Source organism: Microcebus murinus, chromosome 2 (assembly GCF_040939455.1).
Source record: "Microcebus murinus isolate Inina chromosome 2, M.murinus_Inina_mat1.0, whole genome shotgun sequence".
Taxonomy (NCBI): domain Eukaryota; kingdom Metazoa; phylum Chordata; class Mammalia; order Primates; family Cheirogaleidae; genus Microcebus; species Microcebus murinus.
In genome coordinates, this window is record NC_134105.1 from 58876177 (window position 1) to 58893094 (window position 16918).

Consider the following 16918-nt stretch of genomic DNA (forward strand, 5'->3'; position numbering starts at 1 on the left):
TTGAAGAAGAGTCAAGGGTTTTATTTCATTGTGTTTAAGAGAGAATGGATAGTATGTCTGTACACTGGCAGGGATTAAACAGTAGAGAGGGAATGCCAACAATGTAAAAATCTAGAAGAGAAAATTGTTACTGGAGCACACAAGGGAAGGAGTGGGCCTCAGATCGAATCAGGCAAAGTTCATCCATAGAAACAAAGGTGAAGGAAGATTATGTCGGTTTAGACATAAGTGATCGGGTCAATGTAGTAGGGGGAGCTGGAGGTTTGAGGAGAGGTGAGAAGGCCCAAAACAGCCATCTGGAGTGTGAGAGAGTGAGTGGGCTAGGAACAGGTAATAGATTCTCTGGGCAGTACCGAGGGTGCACTTGAGGTTAGAGGGTCATGATTTCTAAGTGAGACCGGACAGGATGGATTTAATGAAGGTTGGAATTTTTTCAAGTGTACGAAACACAAGATAAGGCAAGGGAGTTAAGGCTATGTGGAAGGGAGTGATAATTGGAAGTGATTTGCCAGTGAAATCTAAGGTAGGTGAGGGTGAAGCGAGAAAATGAGGTGAGTGACAGCGAAAAGATGAGATGAGCAGAAAGAGTAGGGGAAATGGTAGATGATTGACAAATAGGTCGATAACATAATATCTACTTCAGAGCATATTTGAAAATGCTAACAGCAAAAAGGGTTTGTTTTTGTTATTTTTAAAGTGGTAAAATGGCTTGTAAGTACCAGTGTGGTCAGAGATTGTTGGAGTCAGGTTTCTAGGAGTGAGCTAGAGAGAAAGGAGACCGAGCCCAGGGAGTGATCTGATGAAGACTGAGAGGTTGGATAACAGGGAGGGTTTGCAGGCATTGGTAGTGACAGTCTCGCAAGGGCATACAACCTTGGAGCTGAGAGACTAAGGGAGATGGGAAGACAAGCTCATTAGAGAAAAAGAGCCCAGAGGACAAACTATTATAGTGATTCTAACAGTAGAGTTAGAGTGCATGACAGTGAGCCAGTCCTTAAAACCTGATGGAGAGTGACTCCACACTGGGTGGTACAGCCTGACAAGCTGGTGGTATTCATTGGAGAAACCATTGGAAGTAGGAGTGACAGCAAGGAAGACAGAGGTCCTGGCTCACCCCACTGCCATCTCCACTGACCGCCCTAGAGGTACAAGGAGTGTGCAAGAGGAAACAGCTTCTACTTGAGAGGGCTCTGGGGGAAGCAGTGTCCTCAGGGGAGGGTTAGATATTAAGGGAGAAATTGTTCTTCTAAGAATCTAAATTAGTTGGTTACTGTGCCTGAATGTTAAATTAGGCTCTTCACCTTCTGGCAGTGAAAGTTTCATAAAGGGAGAAATGAGTATGATATATAGTCCTTAGGATCTGACAAAAGGAGGCATATAATTTCTTCAAAAGAGGCCAACACTTTCTAAAATTCCAAGAATTTTTCCCATAATCATTTTTATATCCCTTGCAACTAGAACAAAACTTGAAATATAATCAGAATGCAATAAATGCTTTTTATAAAAAACCAAACTCATCTGACACAGAGGTTCATGATGGACAATATCATTAATGGCAGTCTTTGAAAATAAAAAGAGTATCTTAAACCCTAAAATAGGGCATTGTCATGAGGTTTCTATCTTGATCTTAGTTTTGAATCTGAGATGATCTTTTCAAAAGTGAATCTATTATAATTATAAAATTAGTTTTAGCAGTTCCTTCCTACAGACACACTGTTCAGTACATTATAAGGCACTGAGATAGTTAATAGTTTTTAGTATTCACTTTTATTCTTTCATTTTCAGGAGGAGAACCTGCCATTTAAAAACATGCAAAGCTAATTAAAGCTTTTCCACTATTTCATTATCTGAATGTAGTTGCAAATTCTGACTTAAAACTCTTATCAGAGGGAGACTCAACATCCCTCCATGAACAGCAAATGAACATTCAATTAACACTTCAATACACGTGTATTTTAAATAAAAATATACTTTATTGTTAATCTCGTTCTTTACAAATGCAAATACCCAATTTTAAAATCCAAAGAGAGTTTCCTTCCTTTTATTCTTAGGGGAAAAAAAGTTCTTTTTTCTATTTACAGGGAAGACCCGAGTTTTCTGAAGTTGTTATGAAACTAGAAGAGTGTCTCTGCAACATTGAGGTAAAAATCTTTACCTTCTGCAATGTGTCCATAAAAAAGCCCTGAATATCCAAGGATATCAGGGACGTAGGTGAGACAGTACTTATGAAAAGTTACTAGGAGAGTCCATAACTCCGTTCATATTATCCTATTCATTAAATTCCTAGGTGGGAAGCAGAATTGGCTGCATCTACAGGGGCAAAGGCAAATTCAGAGTGAATTCGGGCCCTTTCAACAAATAATCAGACAGGCAAATTGGCACAGTCATGCTCAGCTTCAAAAATTGAGAAGTAACAATTGAAAGTATGACATATATCTTAGAAAATATTTAACTACTTTTTTTCTATACAGAAATTTCTACATACAGAGAAATGTTAAGCAAAAACATTAAGCCATTGTCTACTTATGTTCAATAAAAAAGAAAAAATTATCACTAAAGTACATGCATAAATTAATTGGAAGGCATGGCTTTCAAACGACACATGTGCTGAATAAAGTGATACATGTTAGTAATCAGGCTACTAGAATTTTCTTCCCTTAATATCAAGGAGTTGTTTGCTTTAATTTTTTTTATAATTGCCTTGATTTTCTATATACCTGGTCAGGAGAGAACACTTGAATATAGGCAAGGAAGCTAAAATATGAGCACTAATTCAAAAGTAATATATTCCCAAATGCAAATGAGTGCTAATGAAGGAGGAAGACAGACATCACACACATAGGATCACGTATATATCTACTTATTGAGGGAAGGGGTAACAGTGGGGAAGGGACAGCATCAACCTGAGATTGCACAAGTGAACTTCAGTGTGGAACCATGTAAGGAAAGTTTTCTTTCCTTAAAAAAAAAAAAAATTCTCAACCGAGAGTCACTGGAACCCAGTTTATTATTGGAAGGGAGTTCCAGGTCTCCAGTTGTAGCCTGCAGTAAATGGCTCTATTTCATGATTCATTCCTCGAACATCTAAAGAGGAGGTCTCTTGTGTAGAAGACAGCTTGTCTTTAGACATAAAACCTTACCCTTCTCATAGGTCCTGAAACTTATAGAATGTAGGGAGACCTAGTAGTAAGTTTGATGGGGCTTCAGCAGTCCCTGTGGACAAAAGCATCTGCTAGAGACCTTGGGTGTTAAGAGATGCCTTCAAGGCTTGAATTTGAAGTATCCTTTCCCTTTGAACCTTTGTGTTTGACTCGACAAGATTGCTCCTAGCCTGAGGATATATCCCATTAGATCTGGCTGTGTATTCCAGAAATAGGGACAATGGTAGGATCTGCTAAATTAGCTTATCTTGTTACAATGATCAAGCCTCATAGTATATTCTCCCCTCAGGCTATATGCAAAGAGAGTTCACTGGACTGCTTGCACTAAATAATGGACCAGAGTCAGCCTAAAGGGGTTTGATTTACAGAGATCAGTGAGGCTCTATCCTCTCTACTCTTCAACTCTTCAGTCAATGGCTTAGACCAAGGTCAGGAGGATGGTCTCCCAGCATGTATACATAATAAAGTGAGAGGGACAGAAGACATTTGAAAGCAGGACTCTACAATATCTTGAAGGATGAAGTAACAGGACATGTCTAATAACAATAAATTTAACAGGACTAAATATAATGTCCTGCACCAGAGCCAAAGAAACAATAATAAAAGTATCAAATGGTTTAGGAACATCATAAACGTTAGTGGACAACAAGCTTATTAGGATTTAGAATATGAAGTGGCTGTTTTGCTACTGGATAAAATCATGGTCATTCCTGTGTGAGATGGCCAAAGAAAATGGTACCCACTTGTGTCCCTGATCCTTTTAAAGGAATAATTAAATGAGGACACACATTAGGGAAGAGAGACCAGAATGGTGAATGGATTGAAAATCATGTAACGTGAGAACCAATTGGAGGAACCAGGGATGTTTATCACAGAAGAGATAAAATTAGGCTGAGTCCAACAGCTGTTTTTAAACATCTGAAGAACTATCATGTGGCAAAGAGATTGGCCTTGTTCTCTATGGGAGAACACTTGCCAGACATTAAAGCATCCTTCACCTTATTAAATAGATATATTCTTGGGAAAGTGTGTAAATGTATTTTATGTGAAGGGAATCATTCCATATAAAGGGAATAATTTTAGCTATGATTTTAAAGGAACTCTGCCATGTATCTTATTGCCATAGTGAAGAATCTTTTGATCACTGAATAATAACCTTCTAAATATATTTTATGAATCTGATTTGGGCCTACTGTGTTTTCAGAAAGATGAGCATGTGTTTAACAAGCCAGCTTTCAGCATAGAACTGGGTCAAAAAAGTAAATTAAGCTAGCCAGATGTTGCCATTAGAGGCTAAAAGGAAAAGCCAGAAGCAAGCTGAAATGAATAGAAATTAAAATCTGAGGAATCCTAGGATAGAAAGTCAAAATAAATCTACATTCTATTCTATGCCTTTCGGCCTATTGGATATATTAAACGATTGAAACTGCCTCTTCTTCCCTCAGCTGATGTCTCCTGCTTCGAGTAACAGCAGCGGGTCTCTCTCACCTTCTTCTTCGTCTGATTGCCTGGTGAGCCGGGGAGGGCCTAGCCGCAACCATGTGGCAGCATTAAGGAGTCGTTTTGAATTGGAATATGCTCTCAATTCAAGGTCCTATGCTGCCTGGTCTCAAAGGTAAGTGATAATTTAATCAACAGTCTCACAGTAAAACCATATTCCAGGATCTTATCAAGACAATAACCTGATTTGATATTACTATCAACAGAGGATTAACCACCCCTCCGAAAAACTTGGAAGAGGAGTTTGGAGACCATTTTTTCTTATAGTATCATGCTCAAAAACTAGAAATTTTATTCTCTGTAGTTTAGGTCCTCAAAGTTGCAAGTAATAGCCATTAACTCTAGCTTAAGTAAGAAATATCTATCCAAAAACAATAAAATGAATTTATTGAATGTATTCTGGGGTATTTTATGGAATCCAAGGAAGAATTTCTATGTTGGAACCAGAAAAACAGCATTGAGGATCTGAGAACCAAAAATTTTATAGCAGCAATATTCGCAATAGCCAAAAGGTGGAGACAACCTAGATGTACATCAACAGATGAATAGATAAAGAGAATGTGGTATCCATATAGTAGAATATTATTTATCCATAAAAAGGAATAAAATACTGCTACATGCTACAACATGGATATACTTTGAAAACATGCTAAGTGAGAGAAGCCAGACACAAATGTCACAGAGTTTTACCCTATTTATATGAATATCCAGAATAGGTATATTAGTCAGCTCAGGCTGCCATAACAAAATACCATAGACTGGATGGCCTTAAACAACAGACATTTATTTTCCCACAGTTCTAGAGGCTGAAAGTCCAAGATCAGGATGCTAGCGTGGCTGGGTTCTGGTGAGGGCTCTTTTCTTGGTTTACAGAAATCTATCTTATCTCTGTGTCCTCATGTGGCATAAAGATAGCTCTTGTGTCTCTTCATCTTCTCATAAGGGCCTCAGTTCTATTGTATCAGGGCTCTACCCTTATGACTTCATTTAACCTTAATTACCTCCTTAAAGGCCCTTAATTACCTCTTTAAAGGCCCTGCTTCCAATACAATGACATGGTAGATTAAGGTTTCAACATATGAATATGAGGAAGGGCACAATCCAGTCTATAGAAATAGGTAAATCCATAAAAACAAAAAGCAGATTGATGTTGCCAGGGGCTGGAGAGGAGCGAGAAATTGGGAGTAACTTCTTAATGGGTACCAGGTTTTATTTTGGGATGATGAAAATATTTTAGAATTAGATAGAGGTGATAGTTATAAAACATTGTGAGTATACTAAATTGCTCATTTTAAAATGATTAATTCTATGTTGTATGAACTTGACCTCAATGGAAACACACACACACACAATTAAGCAAAGGGGTAAATCAAAAAAGAGAAATATAAATCAGTATTTTTCCATAGCGAGGTCTACTATTTAAATACTGAAGTTCCCAATAAGCAGTCTCTTTGTCTCTCAGCATAATTGTAAAGTTTCAAGGAAAGATATATAAGTTACCTATTACTATAATAATCCTATACAATAACACATCCCCAAATACAGGAATATACAAACATAAGCATTTATTTCTTGCTTATGTGTCTGTGGGCTGGTTTTGGGTAGGCTTGACTCTGAGCTGCAGATTGTGTCCGTATCTGCCCCACATGTCTCTTACCCTTCTTGGATGAGCGCATAAAAGAACACACCACCTGAGGCATGTTCTCCTCATAGACAAGGGCTAGGAACTCAAGAGAACAAGCTCAACTCACATGCACATCTAAAGCCTGGCTCAAGTTGTGTCTTCTGATATTCCACTGGTGAGTTACAAGGCTAAATCCAACATCAATCGGGAGAAAAAATATACTTGATCTCTAGTGGGAAGAACACCAAGTCTCATGGCAAAAGGCATAGATATCAGAAGCATAATAAATTAGGAATGAAAATGCAGTCTACTATGAGAAAGACTGTGATTGGCCCTTTTTGGATTAAATGACCATCTCCGTCTAAGCAAATGTGGTTGGAGTGGGGATGGGGTTATAGTTCAGTAATGCAAACATAGCTTTCAGGGGCTTTTGTTCTGGTCAAGGAGCAAAGAAGGCAGTCACTGTGAGTCTGATAGATCCCCTATAGAGGCACACTTTCCAACCCATGGACAACCAGAAAAGACTGGTCTAAAAATCTCTCTCCTTCTACATGAATTCCAGAATGTTTGCACATGAGCCCAGTTACACATGTACACTCACACACACATACATACATATGCATGCCCACTCACACATTCCATTCCATTAGCATGGTAAATGTGCTTAATATCTGGAAAGTGGGGAAAGATTATCTGGAGTTAGCAAGGGTTTTACACAATCTACGAAGTGTTATTGTTGCTTTTTAAGCTGTGATTATTATTAACATATTACTGGTCTGACAAGAGTTGCTGCTGTAGCTATGAAGAGATGAGAATCTGAATCATGAATCTTTTCATCTATGGAATGTCATGAAATTAAGTATCAGCAGGTTTGATTGATAACCAGGCAAACTGGACACAATCTTTATTGGATTTCAGTGTCTCATGTATAATAATTTCATAAGGAGCCCACAGGCCAAGATTAGATTAGGTTTGGTCACATCATCATCTTCTGGTTCCATCTAGTCTTCTAATTCTCTATTTGTAGCTTCTAAAATTATTTCTCGGAACAGTCAGATTTTGATATTTCTAAAGCACAGTCACCTGAGGTTTGTTCACTTGAGACAGGTTGAGAGAATGAGCTGTGGAATCAGACAGATCTGAGGTTAAACCTTGGCTTTGCCATTTACTAGCTCAGTAACCTTGGTCAAGTTATTTAAATCTCATATGTAAAATACAGATAATAATATCAGCTCTTAGGATTGTTATAATGAGAGACACTATTGTCATAGTAGTGACAGTAATTGATTGAAGGATGCCAGCAGACCCAAGCAAAGAATACAGTTCCAATAATGTTGTTAAGTCACAGAATTTACAATACAAAGAGAGCTACATAGAATGGGAGGTGTGGCTGCACTCCCAGTTGGGCGAATTGGAGGTGGAGGGAACCGCTTCTCTGGCCCTCAGGAACCTAGGCAGGTACTAGCTACACAACTACTAATTAAAAAAACTGCCTGAACTGAGTGAAAAACCCATCAGGTCTTTTGAGATGTTCTCTTTGATATTCTCATTAAGTTTTTTACAGCTTTCTGGCCCTTCAAAACTGTTAATGGAATTTTGATAAGTGTTTGTCTGTCTATCAGGTGTAAGTTTCTATTAGGAGCCTACCACACCCCTGAGTGTTTGCCATGCAAGTGAATTGAAGGTCACTTTGTTAGTTGTACCATCCCTCTGGCAAGCTCAACCTTTGGACTGCTTAAAATCAACTCTAGGAATAAGTAAAGCATTTAGCTAAGCTGTAATAATGTGCCAAGATAGGAATTAAGTCTGTTTTATTCATTATTATATCCCTAGTATCTAGCGTTATGATTGGAATAAAGTCAATAAGTAAAAAATATTTGTTTTGTATATAAAAAATAAAGAATTAGATAAATCGGCTCAATAAATTATACTTACTATTGACTTGGAGCTTAATCAGTGAATAGGCTTTAACTATTTTCTATATTCTTTACCATTTAAATAACTATCACTGCTGAGCATACTGGGCACTATTTTAAACACTTTGAATAGTCATCTAATTAAACCTTAGGAAATCAGTATTTCAATTTTTATAGTTGAGGAAACTGAGGCTCAGAAAGGGCAAACAACTTTCCAAAGTTAATGGAAAGCAAGTAGAAGGCAGAGCTGGATTCTGACCCAGAACTCACCTGTGCTTTCTGAGTTTCTCTGGCACAGGAGGTGGCATATTCCAGAAGCTTGATATATTTTGGAAATACTTTTATTTTCTAGGCTTCTTACAATTCTGCAAGTAAATCTGAGAATGAATTCAGCTACTCCTCCCAAACATACCTTTCCAAATTGTGTACATGAAGGCAAAGGAAGTGAGACCAATAATCAATGGGCTCTTAAAGTCAAAGAACCCAAGGATACAAAAAGAATTAATGGACTAAGTCCAGCAGGAAAAGTTTAACAGCCTGTGTGACAGTGGTTCTCAACTTTGGCTGCACATTAGAATAACCTGGGGAACTTTTATAAGTACCAACTCCCAGGACCAATTAATCCAAAATCCATAGGGATGGCACCCAGGCATCAGAATATGTTAGTTTCTCAGGTGATTCCAATATATAGCCAAGTACATGAAACGTTAAGAGAATGGCACAATGCTAACCCAGCTGCCAATCACTCTGTAGGAAGGGGATGCAACTGATGGGGTAAATGGAAGACGAAAGTGAAAGGCAGGGTGAAATAGCAGCTCTGACCAAAGGAGAACATTACAAAGGCTGATTACCTGCATGGCCTCTCCCAAAGTCCTTGCAATGTACCAGTAACCTCTGATCTTTGAGCTTCCTATCTTTCATTCAAGTTACACAGTTAAAGTTAATTTTTAGTATGGAATTATGATTTTGAAAAATGGGTACAAGATTTGCCCTGTAGTCCTTACTAATGTATGGACATGGGACTCCTCAACAATGTCTTGAAAATGGTGCATTTATTTTTAAATTTTTGGTCATAAAGTTCACAGTCTATAGGTTGGGATTTTGTAATACTTGATTTGATATGGGTTTTGGTTGTTTCTATGTTTGTTTCTAATAATGATTATTTTTCTTTATAAAATAAATTTAGAGATGGGAAATTGTGTCAGAGATTTTCTGTACAGATAATAGGAATGCGCTATTTCCTACTGAAACCACAAAATGATAAAATCTGAGATTGTGAAAGACGCTCTTGAAGTTCTGCCTCTTTTAAAATGTTTTGTGTTTCTAGATATATTTGGAAAACTAAGCATGTGGCACTTGCTCCTCCCACAGGGTATGAAATCTCCCATCTTGTGCCTGGATTACATCACATAAATTTAGAAATGACAAAGTGATACACAACCTTTCAGATGTGAAAACCAATTAGTGTTTGTGTGGGGCTTGGCTCTGAGAATAGACTGCTATGACCTAGTTAGCTGTCCAGGAGGAGAAAACCAGGGACCCAGAATTTGGAACTGTAAAACAGATATACTTGGAATTAATCTTTCACACTACAAAAGGGTCCATCAAAGGGTTTCCTTAAATAGAAAGCTTGCCTAGTGCACTTAGAATGCAATTCAACTTATAAAAGTTGAATATAACATAAAATTTTAATTTACACATAGTTTTTCTGGAATATAGCGATTATGTAAGATGATAACACCATGAAACTGACGTTCCCAGGAGGAATGGAGAAAGGAGAGTGGCCAGGAGATTGTGTCCATTCTCTGCTGTGGAGCAGGATATTTACTAGTTAGCAGTGGCCACGTCTCCTCCTCCTCACTGCAGGTCAAATACTCTCCACTTTAATCTGCCACCTTTCTCACATGCTTCATTGTACTGATAATTCCCTCAGGCTCCGCAAATGTGCCTTTTTCTTTCAATTCTTTTTAAATTTTTTTATTTCAGCATATTACGGGGGTACACATGTTTAGGTTACATATATTGCCCTTGCCCCACCCCCCAGGCAGTGCTTCCAGCGTGTCCATCCCCCAGACAGTGCGCACTGCACCCATTAGGTGTGTATTTACTCATCCCCTCCTCCCCCTCCCACCTGCCTGACACGCCATCAATGTTACTCCTATATGTGCACTTAAGTGTTGATCAGTTAAAACCAATTTGCTGGTGAGTACATGTGGTGCTTGTTTTTCCATTCTTGGGATACTTCACTTAGTAGAATGGGCTCCAGCTCTATCCAGGATCATACAAGAGGTGCTAGGCCACCATTTTTTTTGTGGCTGAGTAAAATACCATGATACCATTGATACCAAAATACCATTGATACCAAATATCAATATATATACCACACACGGCACCTGGGTTATTTCCACATCTTTACAATTGTGAATTGTGCTACTATAAATATTTGAGTGCAGATGTCTTTTTTATAGAATGTCTTTTGTTCAATTCTTAACTTCTTTCTTCATCCCTAACTACTTTCACTCGCCAGCTCACCAAAATCAGCAGTTTCAACTCCATGTTCATGATTGTCATAAATTCTCTCACACTTTGCTTCTCTCTTCTCCATGAGTTTTCTTGTAATTTCTTAAACCCCATGGCTCCAATTCACACCACACACACACACTCCCACACACACAGTTAACTCCCAGTCCGTATAATATCCAACCTTAACTGCTCTGCTTCCCAGCCTTTGCAACATTTTTAACTTCTCTCCTGTTCCAGCTCCGCCACGCCCTAATCCACTGAACCTTCTACTGGCAGCATACTCTTCCTTATGTAGAACTCCGATTATGTTATCTGCATTAAAACCTTCAATAATTCTTTGTTGCCTCTAAAATTAAATGAAGTTATTTCATTCTGGAGTGTAAAGTCATCAGTGATGCACATTTCCATCATGTGGTCCAATGGTTCTAAACAGAGAGTGACAGTGTCACTCTTCTTCTTCTCAAATGCTTCTTAGGGTTTTTGGAACTATATGAGGAATTTTTTTTTTTTTTTTTTTTTTTTTTGTATTCCCAATGACTAAGAAGGTGCTACTGGCATTTAACAAGTTGAGATTTGAAGGTTGAACTTCCTACAGTGTTTTGGAAAATCCCACAAAATAAAAAAAATATCCTGCATAAAATGCCAATAACATTTTTCGTGGGGCACACTATAGACAAAACAGAAGTTCCACCATTTCCCATATAAACTCCATATTTAAACTACTGTCAACCTCTCACTGTATCCTGTTTTTTTGACCCCCATCTTGTCAAAATATTAATTAGCCTTTAGTAATTATCAATTACTTCATCATGTCATGAAGAAGGCTGTTCTGGGGCTAGTCCATCCTCACCCTTGCCTCTCCAAAAACCGCAGTACTTTGTGCCATTTTATGCATTTACATTATTTCATCTTATAATCGTGTGTCTTAGTCCCCACTAGCTCATAAATACTTTAAGCACAGAATTTTTTTCTCTTTTGTTATTATTCATATGCCTATAATATCTAATTTATAATTTATCTGTATTTGTTGAATATTTTTATTTATAACAAATTAAGGGAGTCATTAGTTGGGCTGTGAATATAATTGAAGTGAGTAAAACTCTGGTATTCAGATATGTTAACTCCTACATTCCTGTCAAGTTCAAATCTGTTCTGGTCCAAAAATAATGAACCTCTAGATATTCAAATTCTTTTTCACACTACCCCCTCACTATTAGGGCATTAAATGTGCACCTATTTCATTTTAATAAACAAAAGGATAGACTGTAGATACCTGAGGTATATAAAGAGAAAAGTGACTGCCACATTCATTCCGTATATGTTTTAAAAAGGAGAGATTGCTTTGAGTTGAGAGAGTTAAGAAAGGTTTCACTGAAGAGGCAAGATCAAGGAGATATAGTCCAGATATAAAAAGAACATAATGAATAAGCATGATGATGATTGTGAACCAACCCTTCCTTCCTTCCTTCCTTCCTTCCTTCCTTCCTTCCTTCCTTCCTTCCTTCCTTCCTTCCTTCCTTCCTTTCTTCCTTCCTTCCTTCCTTCCTCTCTCTCTTCCTAAAAAGAATCGACATTCCTTTCCCAACCGATTTACAATAGTAGTTCTTCCATATATTAATGATCTACATTTAGATAGTTCTGGTTTTGGTTTCTTTATTCTGTTACATTGAGATATTTGTCTGTTCCTGTGTCAATAGTCCACAATTTTAATTATAGTAGCATTATTAAAGTGTTCATATCTGGCAGGACATGTCCCATCTGGCTTATTCTTGATTTTTTTTTTTTTTTTTTTTGGCTTTTTACCCTTCTGTATATAGTAGCTCCCCCTTGTTCACAGTTTCTCTTTACAGGACTTCAATTACCTGCTGTCAACCTCAGTACAAAAATAGCTGAGTTCAGTAGTCCCCCTAACAGAAGGATGATACATTCCAAGACCCCCAGTGGATGCCTGAAACCAAGGATAATATCAAATCCTTATATATATACTGTATTTTTTCCTATACATACATACCTACGATAAAGTTTAATTTATAAATTAGGCATGGTAAGAGAATAACAATAACTAATAATAAAATGAAAAAAAATTATAACAATATGTCAGCATCACTACTCTTGTTTTCTGGGGGAATTATTAAGTAAAATAAGGGTTACTTCAACACTTGCACTGCAGTGAAAGCCCAGAGGGCTGCTAAGTGACTAATGGGTAGGTAGCATATACAGCATGGAGATGCCGGACAAAGGGATGCTTTATGTCCTGGGACAGCATGAGATTTCATCACACTACTCAGAATGGCCTGATTAGCACACAATTTAAAACTTATGAATTGTCTATTTCTGGAATTTTCTATTTAATATTTTCAGACCTTGGTTGACCCACAGGTAACTGAGACCATGGAAAGCAAAACCATTGATAAGGGTGTGGGGGACTACCATACAGTATAATACAGTGTTTTGAGAGAGAGAGAGACCCCATTTATATAAGTTTTATTATATTGCTATAATTGTTCTATTTTATTATCAGTTATTGTTAATCACTTATGTGCCAAATTTATAAGTGAATTTTTATCATTGGTATCTATTTGTGGGAAAAAATATAGTATATATATATTGGATTCAGCACCATCTTTGATTTCAGGAATCTACTGGGGGTCTTGGAACATATCCCCCTGTGGATAAAAGGAGAACTGCTGTGAATTTTGTAATCAGCTTGTATTTTCCACAAAAAATACGATTTTAATTATAGATATTTAAACCTATAGATCAATATGGGAAGATATGACATCTTTGTGCATTTCCTCAGTTGTTCTCTAATATATTTTATTTAGTAAGAGTTTGTAAGTTTCTCTATGAGGTTCTTATATACTTTTTGTGATATTAATAGTTACATTCATTGTGATTGGTGAAATAATTTGGGTGAATTGCTACAATATTATTTATTCTTAGAATTATTTTTTATTATTGGTTATTTGTTTCTTTCCTTTATATTATTTGAATATACATTCTGTTTCATTCTATTCTTTAGTGGGTACCCTAGAAAAGTCAACATATTATTTAACTTAAGAAATTCTATTCTTAGTATGTTTTTCCTACTCCCCCCAAAATAAATATTAGATCATTTTAGTTACAAATAATTTTCTCCCGATTTATATAATATTTATGTATTTTGGTTTCATCATAATTTTATAAATTCCACACCTAGACATTATTTTATTGTTTTATACAGCTATGGTTTATTTGGGTTTACTCCATAATTACTGTTTCATTGTTCATTATATTTACATTTCAAACCTTTCTCTCAGGATCATTTTTCTTTTCGTCAAATGTACCTTAAAAAATTCCTTTAGTATGACTCTATTGGAAGTAAACATTGAAAACACTTTATTTTCTCCCTTTATTAAAAAATATTCAGTGGATATGGTATTTTAGGTGTTCAATTACTTTTTCTCCCCTGCATCTTCAGGATAAATAAGCTATTCCACATGTGTCTGACTTTTCTTGTTTCTCTTAAATTTTAATCTATGAATCATTTGTCATTTCTTTTGTTTTCAATATACCCTTTCCAACTGCTTTTAGAACTTCTCTTTGTCTTTGGTATCTTTCAGTTTAACTGTTTTGTGTATAGGTAAAAAAAAAAATAATTTTATTTATCTTGCATGTAAATCACATGTAAATCAATTTGTTGATTTTCCAGAAACTGAGAATTGACATATTTTATAAATTCTGCATAATTTTCAGGTACTACCTCTTCTAATCTTTCTCGATCCCCTCCTCTTCATTCTTTCTTTCTGGAACTCTAATTAGATATATTTTAAAAGTTCTGACTCTATTTTCCACATTTCCCAATCTCTTTCCTTTTCTTTTCTTTTTTTTTTTCTATTTCCCACCCTCTGCTTTCTGGGTAATTTTTTCAGATCTATCTTCCAGTTCACTCATTTTCTTAGAAGCTGAATCTAATGATGCTGTTTATTTTGTTCATTGCATTTCTAGTTCAATTCACTTCTATGTTTGATCTTAGCCAAAAGGCTGAGAAGCAATAACATACTTAATTTTTATTCTATTTCTAGAAGTTGTGTGTTATTTGCAGTTTTACTGGACAGTTTTAAAAATCTCTGTTCCTTCTACATACTTTTATTCTTTTCTTTCTTCAAAGACATTTACTTTATATTCTATATTTATAATCTCAGCTATCTGTATATTTCTAATTATGTAGTCTGTTGTTTCTACTAATTCTTGCTCCTGGTACCTGATTTTGTCATATAGTTAGAAGTTTTTGTTCTATTGTTAGCTCATGTTCCTTGGGCCTTTATCTCTGGTGGTTTTGGTTTAAAGTTATTTAAAGTTTGGTTTAAACTTATTTGGTTTAAGTTACTTCACAGATGATTTGTTTTTGCTCTTGCTGATCATTTAGAAACACTAACACCTCAAGAACACTTTAAAACTTCAACTTGGAGTTGTGTAGTACTTCTGTTTTAAAATCTTCTATGCATAAAGGCTTATGGATAGGACTTCTAACGATTATATTTTTTTTTCATTGTACCTTGAGCCAGGGATGGTATAGAATACTTATCCTCTGCATCTCCCTACACAGAGCAGATTTTATTTCTTCTGATTCACCTAATGTTGGTGTTGTCCTATAAGGATTTTAGCTTAATAAAGGTGTTTCTTATCTGATCTCCCACCTTGCTTGGGCCCACACTGTGTCTTCTCCATATAATCCCTTAAAATTTAGGCTTTACATCAGCAAGAATTAGTATGAGAGCTTCATAACACATACCCACATGGAATGGTAATGTTAGCCAATCATTTACTTGGTATTGGTATCTATGCTGTTTGTAAACATCATGAAGGCATAAATGTCTCTCTTTTTCACTGTTATATCTCCAGTATTTAGAACAGTATCTGCTACAAGTTAGTTGCTAATACCTTTTTGTTCAGTGAATGAATGAACATGATAGCTTCCCACAAACATGACACCATTTAATTCTCAGTCTTGTGAATTATGCCTCATGGCTTCCATTTTTCATGTAAAACAAACTGAGACTCAAGTAATTTGTATGAAACTATATAGTGGGAAAATGGTAGTTAATAGTTGACTCTGGACCTGTCTGGTGGTGTTTCCATTATACATGCTGTCTCTGGAGAATAAACTTGGCCAACACATTTTAATCACTTTTAAGAACCAGAAAGTTCTGACCAAGTTTGCGCTTTGAGGAGAATCAGCAGGGAGCTATCCAGAGTACTGAACTCCCTCACACTAAAACCCTGCCAGATCTGAGGGAACATGGTGCATTCTCAATCTATCGCCAGTGCAGTCTATCATTGCCGGGAAATTTCCCTTGTCATTCTGACTTACTGACACTAGCCACTTTGCCTCAGTTTATGCCTTTTCATGATAGACTATAACCATCAGCCTGTATTGACCCACCCTGAACACAACTCCTTATCTGCTGCTTCATTCACCAGCATGCCATGGGCTAACCCTAACCTTTTTAAGCTATCTTCTTCAATCATGTCTCTCAAAATCAACCTAACTCCATGGGCACATTTCTAAAAGCAGCAACAACCAATCAGAACACATAAAAGAACAAACTTCTTCCTTTTAGGAATTTGCCAACTGAAGGGACACTTGTGGACCACTTTTGAGGATAACTCGATGTTAATATGATTTCTTTATTAAACTAAGTACATTGGAAAATTTAGCTTTTTTTTCATTTCCTCATTAAATGTACTCTCCACTACAGTAGTCAATGGCATTCACTATATTAAAAAATAGATCATGTAGCTGACATTTGGGGACAACAAATAGCCTGACTTTCTGGTGATGGAGATTTTCATGAGTTTTTCAGTGGTGGAAATAAAGAGAAACACTCCCTTTTCTCATTCATAAATGCAATGAGTGTTCAGAATTTCAGAATCTTTTTAGCTGATTCTACATAGAAACGATTTTAATATTTATAAATTTAAGAAAAAAGTGAAAAGATAGGATCTTTGGCTTTCTAAACTATTTGTTTACTTATTCAAAGATTTTTTTATTTTAAATATGGTATCTACAAAATTTTAAAAGACCTCAGTGTTTATAAAAACATCAGACTTGTATCTAGTCCTCATTTCAGCAATGTGTTCTGAGTTTATAGAAAGAGTTGTCTAATAACTCTGTGATTATGGTCAAGTAATTTAAGTCCTGTGGGCCTTGT

At 36.3% G+C, this 16918-nt stretch overlaps 1 protein-coding gene across 1 annotated transcript in view; it reads left to right on the forward strand.

The window, feature by feature from the left end:
- TNNI3K (TNNI3 interacting kinase) overlaps positions 1-16918 on the forward strand; it is a 276625-nt gene that overhangs the window by 222851 nt on the left and 36856 nt on the right. Inside the window, exons 22-23 of the mRNA XM_012760372.2 lie at positions 2082-2141; positions 4607-4776. Coding sequence (XP_012615826.2) covers positions 2082-2141; positions 4607-4776 — 230 coding nt within the window. The remainder of the gene's footprint in view (positions 1-2081; positions 2142-4606; positions 4777-16918) is intronic.